The following is a 21,392-nucleotide window of genomic DNA, read 5'->3' as shown; positions in this document are numbered from 1 at the left end:
TGGGATTTGTGCTCGGGCTAAGCCCTGCTGTTCTCGTGCCAGTGGGTTGCTTTTGCCCTTGCCGGTCCCGAAGAGGCCTTGGACACATATCTCTATGGATTTTATTTCGGATCTCCCCGTCTCTCAAAAAATGTCGGTCATTTGGGTGGTTTGTGATCGCTTCTCTAAGATGGTCCATTTGGTACCCTTGTCTAAATTGCCTTCCTCCTCTTATTTGGTGCCATTGTTCTTCCAGCATGTAGTTCGTTTACATGGCATTCCGGAGAACATTGTTTCTGACAGAGGTTCACAGTTTGTTTCGAGGTTTTGGCGAGCCTTTTGTGCTAGGATGGGCATTGATTTGTCTTTTTCCTCGGCTTTCCATCCTCAGACAAATGGCCAGACTGAACGAACCAATCAGACCTTGGAAACATATCTGAGATGTTTTGTTTCTGCTGATCAGGATGATTGGGTGTCCTTTTTGCGTTTGGCTGAGTTCGCCCTTAATAATCGGGCCAGCTCGGCTACTTTGGTTTCGCCGTTTTTCTGCAATTCTGGTTTCCATCCTCGTTTCTCTTCAGGGCAGGTTGAGTCTTCGGACTGTCCTGGTGTGGATACTGTGGTGGATAGGTTGCAGCAGATTTGGACTCATGTAGTGGACAATTTGACATTGTCCCAGGAGAAGGCTCAACGTTTCGCTAACCGCAGGCGCTGTGTGGGTCCCCGACTTCGTGTTGGGGATTTGGTTTGGTTGTCATCTCGTTATATTCCTATGAAAATTTCCTCTCCTAAGTTTAAGCCTCGTTTCATTGGTCCGTATAGGATTTCTGAGGTTCTTAATCCTGTGTCTTTTCGTTTGACCCTTCCAGCTTCTTTTTCCATCCATAACGTATTCCATAGGTCGTTGTTGCGGAGATACGTGGCACCTGTGGTTCCATCCGTTGATCCTCCTGCCCCAGTTTTGGTTGAGGGGGAGTTGGAGTATATAGTGGAGAAGATTTTGGATTCTCGTGTTTCGAGACGGAAACTCCAGTATCTGGTTAAGTGGAAGGGTTATGGTCAGGAAGATAATTCCTGGGTCTTAGCCTCTGATGTCCATGCTGGCGATCTGGTTCGTGCCTTTCATATGGCTCATCCTGGTCGGCCTGGGGGCTCTGGTGAGGGTTCGGTGACCCCTCCTCAAGGGGGGGGTACTGTTGTGAATTCTGTGGTCAAGCTCCCTCCTGTGGTCATGAGTGGTACTTCGGCTGGTTCTGTCTATGAGCTTCCTTTGGTGGATGTAAGTGGGGCTGCGGCTTCTGAGTTTCCTTCCTCAGGTGACGAGGTTAAGTCGTTAGGTGCTGCTCTATTTAACTCCACCTAGTTCTTTGTTCCTGGCCTCCAGTCAATGTTCCAGTATTGGTCTTGTTCTCTCCTGGATCGTTCTTGTGGCCTGTCTACCCTGCATAAGCTAAGTTTTGCTTGTGTTACTTTTGTTTGCAATATTTTCTGTCCTGCTTGCTATATTGGTTTTTCTTGCTTGCTGGAAGCTCTGAGACGCAGAGGGAGCACCTCCGTACCGTTAGTCGGTGCAGAGGGTCTTTTTGCGCCCTCTGCGTGGTTGTTTATAGGTTTTTGTGTTGACCGCAAAGCTATCTTTCCTATCCTCGGTCTATTCAGTAAGTCGGGCCTCACTTTGCTAAAATCTATTTCATCTCTGTGTTTGTATTTTCATATAAACTCACAGTCATTATATGTGGGGGGCTGCCTTTTCCTTTGGGGAATTTCTCTGAGGCAAGGTAGGCTTATTTTTCTATCTTCAGGGCTAGCTAGTTTCTCAGGCTGTGCCCGAGGCGCCTAGGTCTGGTCAGGAGCGCTCCACGGCTACTTCTAGTGTGGTATGATAGGATTAGGGATTGCGGTCAGCAGAGTTCCCACGTCTCAGAGCTCGTCCTATGTTATTAGTAACTATCAGGTCACTTTGTGTGCTCTTAACCACTAGGTCCATTGTGGTTCTGAATCACCAGTTCATAACAGATCAGGCAGAGAAAATCTTGCTGGCATTGTGTCAGGGTCAGGATGAAGCGGAGGTGTACTGTCAGAAGTTTAGAAAGTGGTCTGTGCTTACTCAGTGGAATGAATGTGCCCTGGCGGCAATTTTCAGAAAGGGTCTTTCTGAAGCCCTTAAGGATGTCATGGTGGGATTTCCCACGCCTGCTGGTCTGAATGAGTCTATGTCCTTGGCCATTCAGATCGATCGGCGCTTGCGTGAGCGCAAAGCTGTGCACCATTTGGCAGTGTTCTCTGAGAATAGGCCTGAGCCTATGCAGTGTGATAGGACTTTGACCAGAGCTGAACGGCAAGAACACAGACGTCAGAATGGACTGTGTTTTTACTGTGGTGAATCCATTCATGCTATCTCCGATTGTCCTAAGCGCACTAAGCGGTTCGCTAGGTCTGCCACCATTGGTACGGTACAGTCTAAATTTCTTTTGTCCGTTACTCTGATTTGCTCTCTGTCGTCCTATTCTGTTATGGCATTTGTAGATTCAGGCGCTGCCCTGAATTTGATGGACTTGGAGTTTGCCAGGCGCTGTGGTTTTTCCTTGGAGCCCTTGCAGTATCCTATTCCATTGAGAGGAATTGATGCTACGCCTTTGACCAAGAATAAACCTCAATACTGGACGCAATTGACCATGTGCATGGCTCCTGAACATCAGGAGGATATTCGCTTTTTGGTGTTGCATAATCTGCATGATGTGGTCGTTTTGGGGTTGCAATGGCTACAGGTCCATAATCCGGTGTTGGATTGGAAATCTATGTCTGTGTCCGGCTGGGGTTGTCAAGGGGTACATGGTGATGTTCTATTGTTGTCAATTTCACCTTCCACTCCTTCTGAAGTCCCTGAGTTTTTATAAGATTACCGGAATGTATTTGAGGAGCCCAAATCCGGTGCCCTACCTCCTCATAGGGATTGCGATTGTGCTATTAATTTGATTCCCGGTAGTAAGTTTCCTAAGGGCCGACTGTTTAATTTATCTGTGCCAGAGCACGCCGCTATGCGGAGTTATATAAAGGAATCCTTGGAGAAGGGTCATATTCGCCCGTCGTCATCACCATTGGGAGCAGGGTTCTTTTTTGTGGCCAAGATGGATGGCTCTTTAAGACCTTGTATTGATTACCGCCTTCTTAATAAGATCACAGTCAAATTTCAGTATCCTTTGCCGCTGATGTCTGATCTGTTTGCTCGGATTAAGGGGGCTAGTTGGTTCACCAAGATAGATCTTCGAGGGGCGTATTATCTTGTGCGAATTAAACAGGGCGATGAATGGAAAAAAGCATTTAATACGCCCGAGGGCCATTTTGAGTACCTGGTTATGCCATTCGGGCTTTCTAATGCTCCATCTGTGTTTCAGTCCTTTATGCATGACATCTTCCGAGAGTACCTGGATAGATTCATGATTGTATATTTGGATGACATTTTGGTCTTTTCGGATGATTGGGAGTCTCATGTGAAGCAGGTCAGAATGGTGTTCCAGGTCCTTCATGCGAATTCCTTGTTTGTGAAGGGGTCTAAGTGTCTCTTTGGAGTTCAGAAGGTTTAATTTTTGGGTTTCATTTTTTCCACTTCTACTATCGAGATGGACCCTGTTAAGGTCCAGGCCATTTATGATTGGACTCAGCCGACATCTGTGAAGAGCCTACAGAAGTTCCTGGGCTTTGCTAATTTTTACCGTCGCTTCATCGCTAATTTTTCTAGTGTTGCTAAACCGTTGACTGATTTGACCAAGAAAGGTGCTGATGTGGTCAATTGGTCCTCTGCGGCTGTAGAGGCTTTTCAGGAGTTGAAGCGTCGTTTTTCTTCTGCCCCTGTGCTGTGCCAGCCAGATGTTTCGCTCCCGTTTCAGGTCAAGGTTGATGCTTCTGAGATTGGAGCAGGGGCTGTTTTGTCGCGAAGAAAGTCTGATGGCTCGGTGATGAAACCATGTGCCTTCTTTTCTAGAAAATTCTCGCCTGCTGAGCGCATTTATGATGTTGGCAATCGAGAGTTGTTGGCCATGAAGTGGGCATTCGAGGAGTGGCGACATTGGCTTGAAGGAGCTAAGCATCGCGTGGTGGTCTTGACGGATCACAAGAATTTGACTTATCTCGAGTCTGCCAAACGGTTGAATCCTAGACAGGCTCGATGGTCGCTCTTTTTCTCCCGTTTTGATTTTGTGGTTTCATACCTTCCGGGATCTAAGAATGTGAAGGCTGATGCCCTGTTAAGGAGTTTTGTGCCTGACTCTCCGGGTGTTCCGGAGCCGGCGGGTATTCTTAAAGAGGGGGTAATTTTGTCTGCCATCTCCCCTGATTTGCGGCGCGTGCAGCAGAAGTTTCAGGCTGATAGACCTGACCGTTGTCCTACGGAGAAACTGTTTGTCCCTGATAGATGGACTAGTAGAGTTATCTCTGAGGTTCATTGTTCGGTGTTGGCTGGTCATCCTGGAATCTTTGGTACCAGAGATTTGGTGGCTAGATCCTTTTGGTGGCCTTCTTTGTCACGAGATGTGCGTTCTTTTGTGCAGTCCTGTGGGACTTGTGCTCGGGCTAAGCCCTGCTGTTCTCGTGCCAGTGGGTTGCTTTTGCCCTTGCCGGTCCCAAAGAGGCCCTGGATGCATATTTCCATGGATTTTATTTCTGATCTCCCTGTTTCTCATAGGATGGCGGTCATTTGGGTGGTTTGTGATCGCTTCTCTAAGATGGTCCATTTGGTACCCTTGTCTAAATTGCCTTCCTCCTCTGATTTGGTGCCATTGTTTTTCCAGCATGTGGTTTGTTTGCATGGCATTCCGGAGAACATCGTCTCAGACAGAGGTTCCCAGTTTGTTTCAAGGTTTTGGCGGTCCTTTTGTGCTAGGATGGGCATTGATTTGTCTTTTTCTTCGGCTTTCCATCCTCAGACTAATGTCCAAACCGAACGAACTAATCAGACTTTGGAAACATATCTGAGATGCTTTGTTTCTGCTGATTGGGTGTCCTTCTTTCCTTTGGCTGAGTTCGCCCTTAATAATCGGGCCAGCTCGGCTACTTTGGTTTCTCCTTTTTTCTACAATTCTGGTTTCCATCCTCGTTTCTCTTCAGGGCAGGTTGAGCCTTCGGACTGTCCTGGTGTGGATACTGTGGTGGACAGGTTGCAGCAGATTTGGACTCATGTGGTGGACAATTTGACATTGTCCCAGGAGAAGGCTCAACGTTTCGCTAACCGCCGGCGCTGTGTTGGTCCCCGACTTCGGGTTGGGGATTTGGTTTGGTTGTCATCTCGTCATGTTCCTATGAAGGTTTCCTCTCCTAAGTTTAAGCCTCGTTTCATTGGGCCATATAAGATTTCTGAAATTCCTAATCCTGTGTCATTTCGTTTGGACCTTCCAGCTTCTTTTGCCATCCATAATGTGTTCCATAGGTCGTTGTTGCGGAGATACGTGGCACCTATGGTTCCCTCCGTTGATCCTCCTGCTCCGGTGTTGGTCGAGGGGGAGTTGGAGTATGTGGTGGAGAAGATTTTGGATTCTCGTGTTTCAAGAAGGAAACTCCAGTACCTGTTCAAGTGGAAGGGTTTTGGTCAGGAGGATAATTCCTGGGTTTTTGCCTCTGATGTTCATGCTGCCGATCTAGTTCGTGCCTTTCATTTGGCTCATCCTGATCGGCCTGGGGGCTCTGGTGAGGGTTCGGTGACCCCTCCTCAATACTGTTGTGAATTCTGTTGTCGAACTCCCTCCTGTGGTCGTGAATGGTACTTCGGTGAGTTCTGTCCGTGGGCTCCCTCTGGTGGCTGTGAGTGGAGCTGCTGCTTCTGAGGTTCCTTACACAGGTGACGTGGTTTATCCTTTGGTTGGCTGCTCTATTTAACTCCACTTAGATCGTTACTCCATGCCAGCTGTCAATGTTTCTGCATTGGTTCAGTTCGCTCTTGGATCTTTCTGGTGACCTGTCTATTCCAGCAAAAGCTAAGTTCCTGATAGTATCTAATTCGTTCATTGTTTTCTTGTCCAGCTGGATATCATGCTTTTGTCTTGTTAGCTGGAAGCTCTGGGATGCAGAGTGGCATCTCCGCACCGTGCGGAGGTCTTTTTGCACACTCTGCGTGGTCTTTTGTAGTTTTTTGTGCTGATCGCAAAGCTACCTTTCCTATCCTCTGTCTATTTAGTAAGTCTGGCCTCCCTTTGCTGAAACCTGTTTCATTTCTGCGTTTGTGACTTTCATCTTTACTCACAGTCAATATATGTGGGGGGCTGCCTTTTCCTTTGGGGAATTTCTCTGAGGCAAGGTAGGCTTTATTTTCTATCTCTAGGGCTAGCTAGCTCTTAGGCTGTGACGAGGCGCCTAGGGAGCGTCAGGAGCGCTCCACGGCTATTTCTAGTGTGTGTTATAGGATTAGGGATTGCGGTCAGCAGAGCTCCCACATCCCAGAGCTTGTCCTGCGTGAGTTTTAACTATCAGGTCATTCCGGGTGCTCCTAACCACCAGGTAATAACATTCTCGTGACATGTCATTCTATCCAAGGACTCCTTAAAGGTGTCCTCTTAGTCGTTCACCCAATGGCAGCAATGATCACAGATGCTCCCTACTGCAACTTGAACTTTTCCCTATCTCACTAACCTACAGCAAGCAGTTACTTGCCCTTACACTCCATGCAGACCCTCGGCCGCAATATGGCCGTGGGTTTCTGCAGGGAATGTGTTTTTTAATGCCTGCAGAAAGCAGAACCTGAGATGCCTCCTTTCCCGCTTGTCAGACGCTGATGTGATGCTCTGCAGTGCTGATGCTATACGGTATTGTCCCATCCTGGGACAATGGAAAAAAGTTTTTTAAAAAAATTATTAAAAAGTGTACAAATATTTTTAAAAAAATCCCCAAATAAAGAACAAACAAAGAAATAAATATTTCTCCAATAAATACATTTATTTATGTAAATAAAAGAATAATCAATAACAGTACACATTTGTTATCGCAATGACCCGCTCTATAAAACTGTCCCACTAGCTAACCCCTTCAGTGAACACGGTAAAAAAAAAGAGGCAAAAAACAATGCTTTATCATACGACTGAACAAAAAGTGGAATAAAAATCAAAAAGATGTATGTAAATAAAAATAGTAACGCTGAAAATATCATCTTGTCCACCAATAAACAAACTACCATACACAGGGGTGGATTAAGGGTAGTCAGGGCCCCGGGCTGTTCAGACACTGTGGGCCCCCCGGTCATGTGACGGGGTCATGTGACGGGGTCATGCGCCGGGGTCATCATATACCTGAACCAGATTATTCTAGAAAAATAGTTGCTGTGTGAAACTATAACTTGTCAAACATCCATTGATCTAGTTAATTTACCCTTCAGTTAGGAAGAAAAAAAAACAGTACTATCACCATAAGTGCCATTATTCACAAGAGATCTGTGCTTAGTATGCAGTGCCTGTGTAGAGGTAATACAGAGATCACTGGTGACATTGTACACAGGACCTCTGTATATAGTATACAGTGTATAGTGTCAGTGTATAAGTAACGCTGACTCACCAGTGACGTCTCTAGGTGAAGTCCTTCATCTGTCATCCAGCACAGACCGCCATCACTTCATCCAGCCAGATCTGTCTCCAATCCTTCCCCATGTCTTTCATTCTGCCCCGTGTCTCCAATCATGCCCCGTATCTACATTCTGCCCATGTCTCCAATCCTGCCCCATCTGTCTCCAGCCCTGCCCCCAGTGTGTCCAGCATCTCTGCCCCCAATGTCCAGCATCTCTACCCCCAGTGTCCAGCATCTCTGCCGCCAGTATCTAGCATCTCTGCCCCCAATATGTCCAGCATCCTGCCCCCAATGTGTCCAGCATACTGCCCCCAATGTGTCCAGCATCCTGCCCCCAATGTGTCCATCCTGCCCCCAATGTGTCCAGCATCCTGCCCCAGTGTGTCCAGTATATTGCCACCAGTGTGTCCAGCATCCTGCCCCCAGTGTGTCCAGCATCCTGCCCCCTGTGTGTCCAGCATTCAGCTCCCAGTGTGTCCAGCAATCTGCCCCAGTGTATCCAGCATATTGCCCCCTGTGTGTCCAGCATATTGCCCCCAGTTTGTCCAGCATTCTGCCCCAGTGTCTCCAGCATATTGCCCTCAGTGTGTCCAGCATCCTGCCCTCAGTGTGTCCAGCATATTGCCCCCAGTTTATCCAGCATATTGCCCCCAGTGTGTCCAGCAATCTGCCCCAGTGTCTCCAGCATATTGCGCCCAGTGTGTCCAGCATATTGCCCCATTGTGTCCAGCATCCTGCCTCCAGTGTGTCCAGCATATTGCCCCCAGAGTGTCCAGCATATTGCCCCCAGTGTGTCCAGCATATTGCCCCCAGTGTGTCCAGCATATTGCCCCCCGTGTGTCCACCATATTGCCCCCAGTGTGTCCAGCATATTGCCCCAGTGTCTCCTGCATATTGCCCCTAGTGTGTCCAGCAATCTGCCCCCAGTGTCTCCAGCATATGGCCCCCAGTTTGTCCAGCATTCTGCCCCAGTGTCTCCAGCATATTGCCCCCAGTATGTCCAGCATATTGCCCCCAGTGTGTCCAGCATATTGCCCCCAGTGTGTCCAGCAATCTGCCCCAGTGTCTCCAGCATATTGCCCCCAATGTGTCCCGCATCTCTGCCCCCAGTGTCCAGCATACTGGCCCGGGCCCCCGGATTGCCGTTCGCAATAAAAAAAAGAAAAAAAAAAAGAGTTCTTCTCACCTGACCGCGCTCCTTCAGCGAAGCTCCCTCCTCACAGCTGAAGCGCGCACTCGCCGGCAACTGACAATGACATCAGACGCCGGCAACATGCGCGCTGCGGCCAGCGTCGGACTGGAGCACCTTGGCCCGACCAGAGAAAATCATTCTTGGGGTCCACTATGTAGCTACATAGAAATAGATACAAGACCACCAATTGTGCGGTAAAAAGCGCTAATATCAGGGTATAATATAAGGCAGTTCACGTCTTAATAATGTAGCAAGGGTTGGGGTAGCCCCCTCACAGAATATAATGTAGCCCCCTCATAAAATATAATGCAGTCCCCTCTCATAGAATATAATGCAGCACCCCCCAAAATATAATGCAACCCTCTCAGGTATGACCCAGTCCCCACTATAGAATATAATGTAGCACCCCGTAGGGTATAATGCAGCCCCCCCTCATATAGTATAATACCACCCACCACAGAATATAATGTAGTCCCCTGAGAGAATGCAGTTCCGCCACAGAATATAATGCAGCCCCCCATAGAGTATACTGTAGCCCCCTCATATAGTATGATGTAGCCCCCATAATATTATGTAGTTCCCTGAGAGAATAATGCAGCCCCACCACAGGATATAATGCAGCCCCCCATAGAGTATACTGTAACCCCTCATATAGTATGATGTAGCCCCCCGATAAAATATAATGTAGTACCCTGAGTATAATGCAGTCCCTCCACAGAATATAATGTAGCCCCCCAGGGCCGTATTTAGAGTTTCTGCTGCCCTCGGCACTTTTAGTGCTGCCTCCCCTTTGGTGAGTATGACACTATCGGCAGTGACTTTGGCAAGAATCGCTGATGTGAAAGTCGCCTTTTGCAGCAGATCTGGCAGTTTTTCTGCATCTGCCGTGTAACGGATCACTTATGGCAACTCTAAGTTCGGCCTCATTCATTCCATGTGGGATTTGCGGCACTTTGCCGTGATCTGGCAAATGTGGTACCATACCTCCCAACTTTTGAAGAAGGGAAGGAGGTATAAAGTTTGCGGCGCGCGTAGTGCGCCGCGGCAAATTTTAGGCCACGCCTCTGACCACACCCATTTCACAACTAGTCACACCCATATCCACGTCCCGACCGCAGCCATTTAGCACTGCTGATCACACTGTTTTATATACAATAATTATAAGCAAACAAAAATATGGCCACACAGTGCTCCATACTGTATAATGGCCACACATGATGCTCAATACTGTATAACGGCCAACACACATAATGCTCCATACTGTATAATGGCCACAGATGATGCTGCATACTGTATAATGGCCACACACAGTTCTTCATACTGTATAATGGCCACACATGATGCTCCATAGTGTATAATGGCCACACATGATGCTCCATAGTGTATAATGGCCACACATTGCTCCATACTGTATAACGGCCAGACAGTGCTCCATACTGTATAATGACCATCCACACATAGTACTCCATACTGTATAACGGCCACACAGTTCTCCATACTGTATAATGATCCCACATAATGCTCAATACTGTATAATGGCCACAAATGATGCTCCATACTGTATAACGGCCACACATGATGCTCCATACTTTATAATGTCCATTGGCCACACATGATGCTCCATACTGTATAACGGCCACACATGATGCTCAATACTGTATAATGACCCCCCTCCTGTATGCATGGCTCATCTCCCTCCCATCCCATATACATAGCTCATATTACCCCTCCTGTATGCATGACTCATATCTCCCCATGTATGCATGGCTCATATTCCCCTCCCCGTATGCATGGCTCATATCCCCTCCCTGTATGCATGGCTCATATTCCACCCCTGTATGCATGGCTCATAGTCCGCCCCTGTATGCATGGCTCATATTCCGCCCCTGTATGCATGGCTCATAGTCCGCCCCTGTATGCATGGCTCATAGTCCGCCCCTGTATGCATGGCTTATATTCCCCCCTGTATGCATGGCTCATAGTCCGCCCCTGTATGCATGGCTTATATTCCCCCCTGTATGCATGGCTTATATTCCCCCCTGTATGCAGGCTTATCTCTCCGCACCCGCACCCGCTCCTGCTCCTGCTCGACGCGCCGGCTTATGTCCTCCTCCATCCCCCCCATCCCTCTTACTCACCTATCCCACTGCACGGCCGTGCCGACATCCCTCGCGCTCTGTCCCGACTCCAGGCGGCGGCGCCAGTGCAGCACCTTCTTCCTGCTTGAGCGGTCATGTGACACGGCTCATTTAAGGTCATGAATATGCGCATATTCAATGACCTTAATGAGCGGTGTCACGTGACCGCTCGTTCAGGACGAGCTGCAGTGCAGACGCCGAGACCATTGCTGGAGCAGGGTGAGTATGCAAGGCGGGTGGCGGGCGGCGGGGAGGGGGGCCCTGGAGCAGTGGGGGCCCTGCCAGCAGGTGTCAGTGCCAGGGCCCACCGGAGGATCCTCTGGTTCCCCGGTGGGCCAGTCTGAGCTGGCTGCGGCTGATGTCAGCTGCCAGCCTCCGATTTATTCACACTGCGGGGCGGGATGTCTGGCAGGGCGGCCACACAGGCGCAGTCAGCTAGACTGCAAATGAGGACAGAGGGCGGGCAGCACTCACTGCACATGCCCAAGGGTTAACAACACAGCGCAGGCTCCGGGACAGATTCAAACAACGCTGAGGAGGTGGCGCGCACAGGCCCGGAGTGACGGCTGTGTTGCGTCTGATTAGGAAGGAAAGACCCGCCTCCCTGGCGATTTCAAGGTAAGAGGGGGCACATTTTATAAGTGATTATTTCAGCGTGTGCAGGCATCATAACTAAAAGATCCACCTTGTCAGAATGCAGCATTTGTGCTGCACAAGGTGGCTCTTTTAGTTACAAACGCCTGAGGTGGGTGACAGGTTCCCTTTAAGTCTCCTCATCTCGGCATGCTTAGCATGTCGATCTCTGCAAGGAGAAACGATACTTCTTGGATAATGGTCTGATGCCTCTCACACAGCCAAACCAGATCTCTGCTTTGCACTGATGAGGGGCAGTACCCCGAAACACAGTGTCTGCAAATTGACATTCTGGTTTGGCTATTATCCTAAGTCATGTGACAAGGCTCATTAAAGGGTTAATATTGACTTGTAGGATTGCTACCTTCCAATAGGTGGTTCTAGAGTTCTAGTTCTCTTCCTCTCTGAAGAGACAATTTGCACAATATGTGTAAATCTCTGAAATATGTAATTCAGACAGAACCCCCGGTGGATGATTCCCTATAATGAGGTAGATGGAGGTACTGTGGATGCCATAGAACCTGTAATCCATTGGCGTCCTTCTTTTTAGGATTGCATAAAAGTGCCATCGGCCACAGTTTTCATCTGTCTTGTCACACAGAGATTTAGATGGAAACTCCAATGTAAGTGCTCAGCATAAAGTGGCGGATAACTGTGATTATAAATGTTATGTAAAATGTTCCCAATAAAAGCTTCAACTCAGTCCACAAAAAAGCAAGCCCACACTCAGTTCTATCATATGTTAATGGAAATATAGTGGTCTTCCAAATTTTCCACTCCCAAATCCAAATGCCCCCCCTCCCTTCTGAGCCCCAGTGTGCCTAAACCATATTTAAAGCCCATATTATTTATATAATATATACATATGTGTGTGTTTTGATGAATATTTCCTTTGACAATGATGTGTAAATGACAGAGAATTGCTGCATGTAAAAGCTCATGTTAACATCACATTGCAATCGGATAGCAATCGCACTGCATCCGGATGTCATACGGATACATAGGTGCGAGAAAATCACATCATCACATTGCAAACGGATTACATAAAGATGACCATACGGAGAACACTCCTGCGACTCTTGGCAGGGAGATTCGGACCGATTTTCCATACGGTAAGTGTGATCCCGACCTAATACTTTTTTACTTCTTCTACAGAGTGTTCTTTGGCTGCTCCAGATGTTCCTGGAAAACATGCATGACATCAAATTATCCAACTCTAATATCCCATCTCTTGAGGTAAATAATTTCATAACTAAATATTGACTTTCTTCGCAAAACTTAAACAAAATTATTGATAAAGGAGAAACTAATTACACTGACTTTAATAATGTAACTAGGAGGATAGATTAAAAAGTATAGATTGAGAGTTGGAGTCTCTAACCAAAGCTGCATAATCATTTTTCTACTCTCTACTGGGAGCATTTAAAAGTAATGTGTCATAAATTAATTATTACTTAGATTGCGTTTTTATGTTAAACATAAAAAAGCCTTTTGAATGAGGCCTGAGGCAACAATACCTGAGAAATAATGTAATAAACGTTTGGTAATTCAGTCAAATGTACCAGGATGGTGGAAGCATTGACTAGACAATAGGGATAACTGAGGGGAGAGAATCGCCTGAAAATAAAATTAGTATGAGCAGTACATTTCATTTTGGCCCTACTCATTTACCACTTTGGGGGACAGTCTAATAAAAGTGAGGCTGTCACCCCCAGAACTCAATTAAAACTGCTAAACTACTAGAAGTAGTTTAAAGTTGAGTTTTGGTGTGGCAGCCTCACTTTGATGCAATTGTGCTCACTCAGATTGGCTTCTGTAACAAAAGATTAATAACTGATTCTTTTTAAGAGGATTCTGGCATTTATTAAGCATACAGTAAGGCTACTTTCACATTTCCGTTTTTGGGAATCCATCACAATGTGTCGTTTTGGGAAAAAAACGTATCCTGCAAATTTTCCCACTGGATGCATTTTTTTCCCATAGACTTGTATTGCCGACAGATCACGACGTATGGCCACACGTTGCGTCCGTCGTGCACTGGTTGCCTTGGGTTTTGGCGGACCGTCGTCAGAAAAACGTTCAAGGGATCGTTTTTCTGTACGTCGCATCAGGTGTTTCAGACTGCGCATGCCCAGCAGGAAATATCACTCTCACGATCTTTCCTCACCCTGCAGTCTGACGGAAATGTGAAAGCACACACTTCCGTCGGTACGTCGCACCAACGCTTCGTGACAGCCCCGTACCGACGGAAATGTGAAAGAAGCCTAATAGAAATTATAGAGTCTGAATAATTGTCAGTTGTTACCGGATACAAGGTAATCTGAAATCTGTGGAAATTGTCACACTGCTATACTTCTTTGTCTTTTGTCAGATAATCAACTCACAAGTACAAAATCCCCCAAATAGTGAGGAAGATGTGGATGATATATGCCCAGTATTTCAGCTGATGCCAAATAAAAGCCCTTCACATGAGGTGTCCTGTAAAAGAGCGGATTTTCTGCAAGGTTCTTGTAGAATAATGAAAGCAATATTCAGAGAGGAACCTGCAAATTGCACCCATCAGACCACTTATATCGTCTGCAAGGTAAGATATATATGAATACCTTTGCACTACTCCAGCTAGAATGAAGTTTTTGGGCTACTTGCTGGTATGCTAGTATGAAATTCCATCTGTGTGCTGTAACCTCCAGTGTGGCCATCCATGTGCTACCCCCAGTGTGGCCATCCATGTGCTGTAACCCCCAGGGTGGCCATCCGTGTGCTGTAACTTCCAGGGTGGCCATCCGTGTGCTGTAACCTCCAGGGTGGCCATCCGTGTGCTGTAACCTCCAGTGTGGCCATCCGTGTGCTGTAACCCTCAGTGTAGTCATCCGTGTGCTGTAACCCCCAGTGTGGCCATCCGTGTGCTGTAACCCTCAGTGTAGCCATCTGTGTGCTGTAACCTCCAGGGTGGCCATCCGTGTGCTGTAACCTCCAGGGTGGCCATCCGTGTGCTGTAACCCCCAGTGTGGCCATCCATGTGCTGTAACCCCCAGTGTGGCCATCCGTGTGCTGTAACCCTCAGTGTAGCCATCCGTGTGCTGTAACCCCCAGTGTGGCCATCCATGTGCTACCCCCAGTGTGGCCATCCGTGTGCTGTAAACCACAGTGTGGCCATTCGTGTGCTATAACCCCAAGTGTGGCGATCCATGTGCTGTAATCCTCAGTGTAGCCATCCATGTGCTGTAACCCCTAGTGTGGCCATCCATGTGCTGTAACCCCCCGTGTGGTCATCCATGTGCTGTACATGTTTTTCTGGGACCCATAGACTTGTTTAGGCCCTTTTCATCCATGGGGCTCGAAAAAGATGGATATGTCTCCATTTGTTTTGCACTGGCACACAGTTCGTGTAAAAGCAAGGATATGTGAATAGCACCATAGTTTATTATGGGTACATGTTGTACCCGTGAAAAAAACGGATATATACAGTACAGACCAAAAGTTTGGACACACCTTCTCATTTAAAGATTTTTCTGTATTTTCATGACTATGAAAATTGTAAATTCACACTGAAGGCATCAAAACTATGAATTAACACATGTGCAATTATATACTTAACAAAAAAGTGTGAAACAACTGAAAATATGTCTTATATTCTAGGTTCTTCAAAGTAGCTACCTTTTGCTTTGATGATTGCTTTGCACACTCTTGGCATTCTCTTGAAGAGCTTCAAGAGGTAGTGAAAATGGTTTTCACTTCACAGGTGTGCCCTGCCAGGTTTAATAAGTGGGATTTCTTGCCTTATAAATGGGGTTGGGACCATCAGTTGTGTTGATATCCACGACAGTTGGGACTAGAGATGAGCAGATTGTTTCATGGGCCTCTGGTTTAGCGTCCAGGTCAGTGGTACCTGGGGGCTGGACGAGAGGACGTGAAACCCTTATATTCTGGTGCTGCTTTTGATTAGCCAGGGCTGGCACAAAGTCATCTTTAGTTAAGACCTATTGATTATTTTTTTGTTTTTTCATTCACAGTCAGAGCCGCTAGAACTTTCTCATCTTTATGTAGCTTCACTAAATGACATTTGGCTTCTGGTGTCTTTAAGGCCATGTTCACACGCTGCAGAAATACTGTGTTTTTTTGTTTTCCGCGGGATTTTTTTATGCTTTTCCCCTATTTGTTGAGTTTTTGATGCAGATGTAAAGCCACATTTTTACTTTCAAAATATTTTATTAGATTTTCAACTTTAATGGGAAAAAGGGGGGGAGGGGGAGATAGGGGGGGGGCGGTGAGGAGGTGGGGGGGGGAGGGAAAGGGTAAGGAGAGGGGAAAAAAAAAAAAAAAAAAGGGGGGGAGGGAAAAGGCAAACCCCCTGACATTAGGGGGGATAACAAAACGATTTTCACATTAGAAGTGCATAGATAATAAATTGCAGGAACTATGTACATTTACAAGATACTCAAGAACATGTGTAAGAGCAGTAATAACATTAAACGACACATTATTTGACTCTTTATGAGTCGACGAAAGCACTAAAAACAGGAGAACTTTTTATGATTGGCGAATGGAGCATGAACAGGACTGTTATTTCAAGTGATAGGAGTAGGGAATTGCTGATCCCATCTGGACCATTTTTTTGCGAATTTTAGGTACTGATTGTTAGCAATTGCGAAGTGAAACTCGTGGGATCTATGTAGTGAGATCCTTGAGATAATGTCTTTTGTTGATGGGGTTTGTTGAGTTTTCCAAAGGGAAGCAATGAAGTTTTTTACAACTAAACAGATATGTATCACCAATAGTTTCTGATTATGATCGAGCTGACCGAGTCCAAGAGACAACAAAGCTCCCTGGGGCTTCAAATGAAAGGGTGCATTTGTGAGTTTGTTGATAACTTCTTTAGAGACTTTCTTCCACAGAGGGTTTACCGCAGGACAGCTCCAGAATATATGCATGATGTCACCTCTTTGGCCACAGCCTCTCCAGCATTGAGCGGAATTTATGGTATCCATGTGTGCCAATCTACTGGGGGTGTAGTACCATCTTGAAACTACCTTGAAGTGAGTCTCTTGTAGAGCCATTGAGAGGGTGGACTGGTAAGAAGTGGTGAAAGCCTCCTCCCACTCCTCAATACTGTGGATACTTTTTATTTCTTGTTCCCACTTAGACATCGGGGGGCTCTTAGAATGAAATCTGAGTTGAAGCTGTTATATATGAATTTGTGGCTCCAAAATATGCAATGTCCTATGTTGCTTAGAAGTTTGATAGACGTTTCAGATAATTTAGGTCTCTTCCCCATAAAAGATCCTATGTTCTTTTTAAGTATCAAGAACTCAAGGAAGGAAGATGAATGAATACCATATTGACATTTCATATTTTGGAAGCTTATGAATGCCTCTCCTGTGTGTATATCCCCAATTTTCTTAATCTTTGAATCTAACCATATTTTAGGGAGGGTTTGGTCGATTATGGAATAAGCCAGGGAGATGGGGATATTTCTTAAGATAGCTGAGTGTTTAAGGCCTTTTTTTTGGTATGATAGTTTCTTCCAGGCTGAGGCTATTGCCTGGAAGAGGGGGTGAGATACTGAATCTGGGAGGTTGCCAAATATTGTTTTGTAGATAACCGATTTTGGGTGACGATTATTGTTTAGTGCTGTCTCAAGATCTAACCATACTGGCGGGCTAGAGCTCTGCAGCCAATGGATACTCTGTTTTATAAGCAGGGTGTGGTAATGGGCTTTGATGTTTGGAATGTTAATCCCTCCGTTTATTTTTCTTTTACAAAGAGTCTGGGTGGCGCATCTTGACTTTTTTGAATTCCAAATGAAGGCTTTTATCTGTGCCTGTAGGTGGGTGAAGCTGATGTCTGGAAATGGCAGGGGAACGCATCTAAGGATGTAGAGGAGTCTAGGTAGGGTGAATAGTCCCATTGTCAGCACTCTACCCCACCATGACAGTGTGTTATCTCTATGTGTTAGGATGTCTTTGTTTAGTATTTCTTTTAGCAGGTTAAAATTTGATTTTATTGTCCCTTTAGTTGTTTTATTTATTATGATGCCTAAGTATGTGAGTTCCTTTTCACACCAATTCAAGGTTGTTAAGTTCTTTATGATTTGGGTTTGGTCTTTGTTAAGACCTATTGGAAGTATATTGGACTTGGCTTCGTTTATTTTAAAGTTTGAGAATGTGGAGAATCTTTCCATAATTTGAAGCACTTCGGGAATTGAGACTTCTGGGTTGGAGAGGGATAAAATGATGTCATCTGCGAAGAGTGAAATTTTGTGGTGTCTAGTGGGTGTGGAGATGCCTGAGATTTTATTGTTGGATCTTATAATTTCTGCTAATGGTTCAATAACTAAGTTAAATAAGATCGGAGAGAGTGGGCAACCTTGTCTAGTACCATTCCTGATACTAAAGGGGTCCGAAATTTGACAATTGCAGTAGACGCTGGCCTTAGGATCGGAGTATAAGGCCATTATGTGTGATGTCATGGATTTGTCAAAGCCAAATTTGGCTAGGCATTCTCTTAAGAAGTCCCAGTTAACTCTGTCGAAGGCCTTTTCAGCGTCAAGTGACAGTAGTGTTATGGGAATTCCTTGTTTCCTAGCCCAGCTTGTGATGTTGATGATTCTTCTGGTTGCGTCTGCTGGTTGTCTACCTCTCACAAATCCCATTTGGTCATTTGGAATCAATCTTGGAATAACCAGACCGATCCTATCTGCAAGAATTTTTGAATAGATCTTAACATCAACGTTTATTAAAGAGATGGGTCTAAAATTCTCCATGGCCTCTGGGTCTCCTTTTAATTTGGGGATCACCGATACTGTGGCCGCTAACATCTCCTTAGGGAAGGAGCCACCGCCGAAGATATAATTGAAAGTATCTGCCAGATGTGGGGAAAGATATTTTGAGAAAGCTTTATAATAGGCATTTGAGAATCTGTCAGGGCCTGGGGACTTGTGAAGACCAAACCCTTTAACAATATTCTCTATTTCATCAGGGGTTATAGGGGCTTTAAGGGCGGTGAGTTCTTCTGGTGTAAGGGTGGGGAGGTTTATTTGTTTTAGAAATTCTTTGATTTTGTCTATTTTGTCCAATTTGTCTGTGGGGTCATTATTTTGGGGGTTTATGTTGTATAACTTGGTGTAGAATGCTGCAAATTCATTTGCTATCTCCTTTGGGTGAGAGATTTTTCCCATCCCATCTAGCTTATTAATTCTATTTATTCTACTATTGATTCTGTTCTTTTTTATTTTGTTGGCCATGTACTTGGTTGGTTTATTATGGGATGTATAAAATTTGTAATTTTACATTTTTACAATATTGTCATATTGAGAGAATAAAGTCTCTCTGAGTTCTGTTCTTAGTTTAGAGAGTTCATTTTGGGTATTCTGGGGGGCTGTGTTATTATTGAGTAGATTATTTTCTAATGTCCGAATTTTATTAGATAAGTCTTGAATTCTTTTCCTAGACTCCTTTTTTTCCCTGGATGCTATTCCCATCAGCACTCCTCTGATTACCGCCTTGTGTGCGCACCAGTTGATGCAGGGATTAGTTGACTCTGGTATATTAGCTTCAAAGTAATTATTTATTGCAGTTTGTATTATGGTTTTATTAGCTGGATTATGTAGGGTTTTGGCGCTACATCTCCATAATCTGGCATTTAGGAGAGGGGGACCTATTATGAGTTTCCCAGAGACTGGAGCATGGTCTGAGATTGTCCTATCTCCAATTGAGATTTCCTTAATTTTTGTCAAGGAGTGTATATCTGTGACAATTAAATCTATTCTCGAAGCCGTTTGATGAATGTCCGAGAAATGAGTGTATTCTTTTGAATTAGCGTTTAGGCACCTGAAACAATCAAATAATTCGTTTTTGTCTAGCCAGATGTTGAGGCAGTCAGTGGCGGGCCTATTTTTGGAGGATGAGTCCAACTTGTTGTCCGGGGTGACATTGAAGTCGCCCAGCAGAAACAAATTGCCTCTTCTGACCTCTTCGATTTTTTTCATGACTTTGTTTAGGAATGGGAGTTGGCCAATGTTTGGGGCGTAAATGTTTGCTATTGTGCGTTCTTGTTCGTTTATTTTACATGTAAGTATGTGGAAGCGGCCTTTTTTGTCTTTGAGTTCACCCAAGGTCTCAAACGGGGTTGAACTCTCAATCATTGTTAAAACTCCTGCTCTTTTCTTTGTGTTACAAGATTCAAATATGTGTGGGAATTTATGATGGTTAAAGTAAGGATGGTTACCTTCCAGGAATTTGGTTTCCTGTAAGCAGATAATGTTGGCCTTGGACCCGGTCAGCTCCCTCCACAATGCGTGTCTTTTTCTTGGGTTGTTGAGCCCTCTTACATTATATGAGATCAAGTTCAGCTCCATTATGAGTTTTTACTGAGTGACTAGAAGGTAAGGATAAAAGGTTAGTAGGTAACTAGGTTATTAACAGATACTGGAAACGACTACAACTTAACTTTACTATTATACAGTTTTCAGACACTAGCGTCAGTTCCTGTAAGAAAGAAGAATGATTAATCCTGTTTATTAACGTAAGATGAATGATCAGGTAGACCCAAAGGGATGCTACCCCCTCTCGACGGGAAACTCCTGTGGAAAAAAGAACAGGGACAACATCCTAAAAGCAGAAAGTTCTAATCAGCCATCCCCCATCGGCAACCTTAGTGTCTTTTTCAATCTTTATCTCTAGTGGGGGTGTCTTTGATTGAATGAATGAAGTTCATTCCATCGTTAGGTGTGTAGATTGGAATGGTCCGCCCCCTAAAGTTCACTAGCAGTTTTAGTGGAAAACCCCATTTATAGGGGATGCCCTTTTCCCTAAGAAATGAGGTGACTTTATTAAATTCTTTGCGGCCTTCCAACGTTTCTTTAGATAGGTCCGGAAAGACTTTCAGGTCTTTGTAGGGTTCAGGGAAAAACTTGTTCATTCTGAGATAATTAATAATTTTTTCTTTGGTTTGGAAGAAGTGGATCCTTAGAATGGTATCCCTTGGCACGTCCGAAGCGATTTTAGGAGGTCGAGGAAGTCTGTGGGCTCTGTCAATTATGAGATCAGAGGAAGACAGCTCCGGGATTGCTGTTTTGAAAATGTCCTGGATATGCTGTGGGAGATCTTCTTGTTTGATTGATTCCGGAAGCCCTCTAATTTTTATGTTATTTCGGCGTCCCCTGTCCTCAATGTCCGCCATTTTAATTTTTAATTTGTGGATCTCTTCTGATAGGTACTCCAAGTCCACAGACGATTCTGCAGCTCAACTTTCTATTTTTTGGATTCTCCTTTCATGGTTCTCTATTTGTTTGTTGATTTTGTCACAGAATTTATCCATCTCTTCTTTAAATTCTTGTTTATGTTTTTGGAGTTCTTCCCTAAATACTGATCTCATTTCCTCAACCATACTTATCTGTGGTTTTTGGTTTTGAGGGTTTATTTCTGAATGGGCACTTGAAGGGCTTTCTCTTCTAAGTCTTTGTTTATCAGGGCTTTGGTTGGGGCTGCAGTCGTTGTATGATTCGTCAGAGTCGCTTATGTCTCTCAGGTTTTCATACTTTTCGCCCGATGCACCTGGCGTATTTCTTTTAGAAGAGAAGGAGGAGTCCATTTTTTCCATTTGGTGGGGATTTTCATCTGTTCTCGTTTTTCTTTTAACTATTGGTTGTTGGTTCACGTCTCTCGGAGGAGATCTGGATCTGGCTCTACGAGGACTAATGAGATTGACTTGGTCTTTGTGAGGCTTGTAGCTGCTATATGTTTTGTTTTGTTTGGCAGTATTTTGTGACTTTGGTGATTGTTGGGTCTGCAAGGACCCTTCAGCTCTGGAGAAACTCATGATGAGTGGAGTGACTTGGAGTGGCTTATCAAGTTGATACCAGATTGATACCGGGGGGACCCGGTGTGGGAGCCGCCGCTCTTGTGTAT

The 21,392-nt window shown here is 45.2% G+C and overlaps 1 protein-coding gene across 1 annotated transcript in view; it reads left to right on the top strand.

The window, feature by feature from the left end:
- The window catches only part of LOC138658203 (uncharacterized), a 74,595-nt gene that overhangs the window by 31,340 nt on the left and 21,863 nt on the right, over positions 1 to 21,392 (top strand). The window contains exons 2-3 of the mRNA XM_069745715.1: positions 12,640 to 12,720; positions 13,856 to 14,068. Of these exons, the coding sequence (XP_069601816.1) occupies positions 12,640 to 12,720; positions 13,856 to 14,068 (294 nt within the window). The remainder of the gene's footprint in view (positions 1 to 12,639; positions 12,721 to 13,855; positions 14,069 to 21,392) is intronic.

This window comes from Ranitomeya imitator, chromosome 1, assembly GCF_032444005.1.
Source record: "Ranitomeya imitator isolate aRanImi1 chromosome 1, aRanImi1.pri, whole genome shotgun sequence".
NCBI classification, from domain to species: domain Eukaryota; kingdom Metazoa; phylum Chordata; class Amphibia; order Anura; family Dendrobatidae; genus Ranitomeya; species Ranitomeya imitator.
The sequence above is the reverse complement of the archived record's forward strand: the minus strand, read 5'-3'. Positions and strand labels throughout refer to the sequence as shown.